At 38.1% G+C, this 948-nt stretch overlaps 1 protein-coding gene across 1 annotated transcript; it reads right to left on the bottom strand.

The window, feature by feature from the left end:
• Positions 1–37: 37 nt before the first annotated feature.
• On the bottom strand, positions 38–750 carry LOC110034689 (protein MARD1-like). The gene has a single exon (XM_020738933.1). It carries the CDS (start codon positions 747–749, stop codon positions 69–71), a length of 681 nt encoding a protein of 226 aa, XP_020594592.1. The 5' UTR covers position 750; the 3' UTR covers positions 38–68.
• Positions 751–948: the final 198 nt, after the last annotated feature.

The following is a 948-nucleotide window of genomic DNA, read 5'->3' as shown; positions in this document are numbered from 1 at the left end:
ACTTTGAACAGTAGACCCGAGATATCTAAAATGTTCACTCATATTCATGATTTTAACGCTTTACAAATTTAAAAAAAGAAAATGAATAAGATGGAGGCAAACCTGAACATGAAAATATCATCTCCTTCCCCAAGATTCTTCTTGCAAGCATTACAAAAAGCCAAGAAATCATTAGAAGAATCCCCACTTGCTCCATCCATGGAGATCCTGATCTCCTTCCTCAGAGAATTGAAGCCATTCCCACAGTTCTCCATGATCCAAGTATCAAAAATATGAGTTGTCCTCGGATTTGGTCCATGAGAAATCACACGAGTATAATCCTCAGATTTCTCCATCTCAGTCGCCGAAAGACATAAGATTGGTGGCGGCGGCTCCGGCGAAGATCTTGAAGGAGAAAGTAATGACGCCATAGCTAACTGTGAACTCCTGTTCTTGACACCAAACTCAATTACAGGTTTCCTAACAATTTTATCATCAATGAGATCATCGAGAATTCTGAGGCCAACGGTTTTCGAGTTGCTAAGATCCCATGAATGATGCTTAGTTGCAGAGAAGGATTTTACTTCTAAAATAGAGGTTGGGCTCATTTCAGAAGTTTGCTCCATTTTAGAAGTTTCAGCATCAGAGAAGCTCATAAATAGCACAGGTGATGGAAAATGAGAGGAACGTGAACTGTGATCAGACATCAGAGCTTGTTTGCTGTTAATAGCGGTTGATCTCTTCATCATCATAGGAACCTTTAGACTCATAGATTACTACAGGGAAAGATATGGATCTATCAGCCATGGTTATATAAGGTCAGTTTCATTGGCTGAACTCAGGAGTTCAGTTAAAGTTTCAAACAAAATTCGGAGTTTCAACAAAAGCTCATGAATTTTAAATGAAATTTTCTTGAATCTTTGAATTGAACACTAATTAGCAGTATATGTTAGTTCTTGATACAAACTC

Source organism: Phalaenopsis equestris, unplaced genomic scaffold (assembly GCF_001263595.1).
Source record: "Phalaenopsis equestris unplaced genomic scaffold, ASM126359v1 Scaffold192247, whole genome shotgun sequence".
Classification (NCBI taxonomy): Eukaryota; Viridiplantae; Streptophyta; class Magnoliopsida; order Asparagales; family Orchidaceae; genus Phalaenopsis; species Phalaenopsis equestris.
The sequence above is the reverse complement of the archived record's forward strand: the minus strand, read 5'-3'. Positions and strand labels throughout refer to the sequence as shown.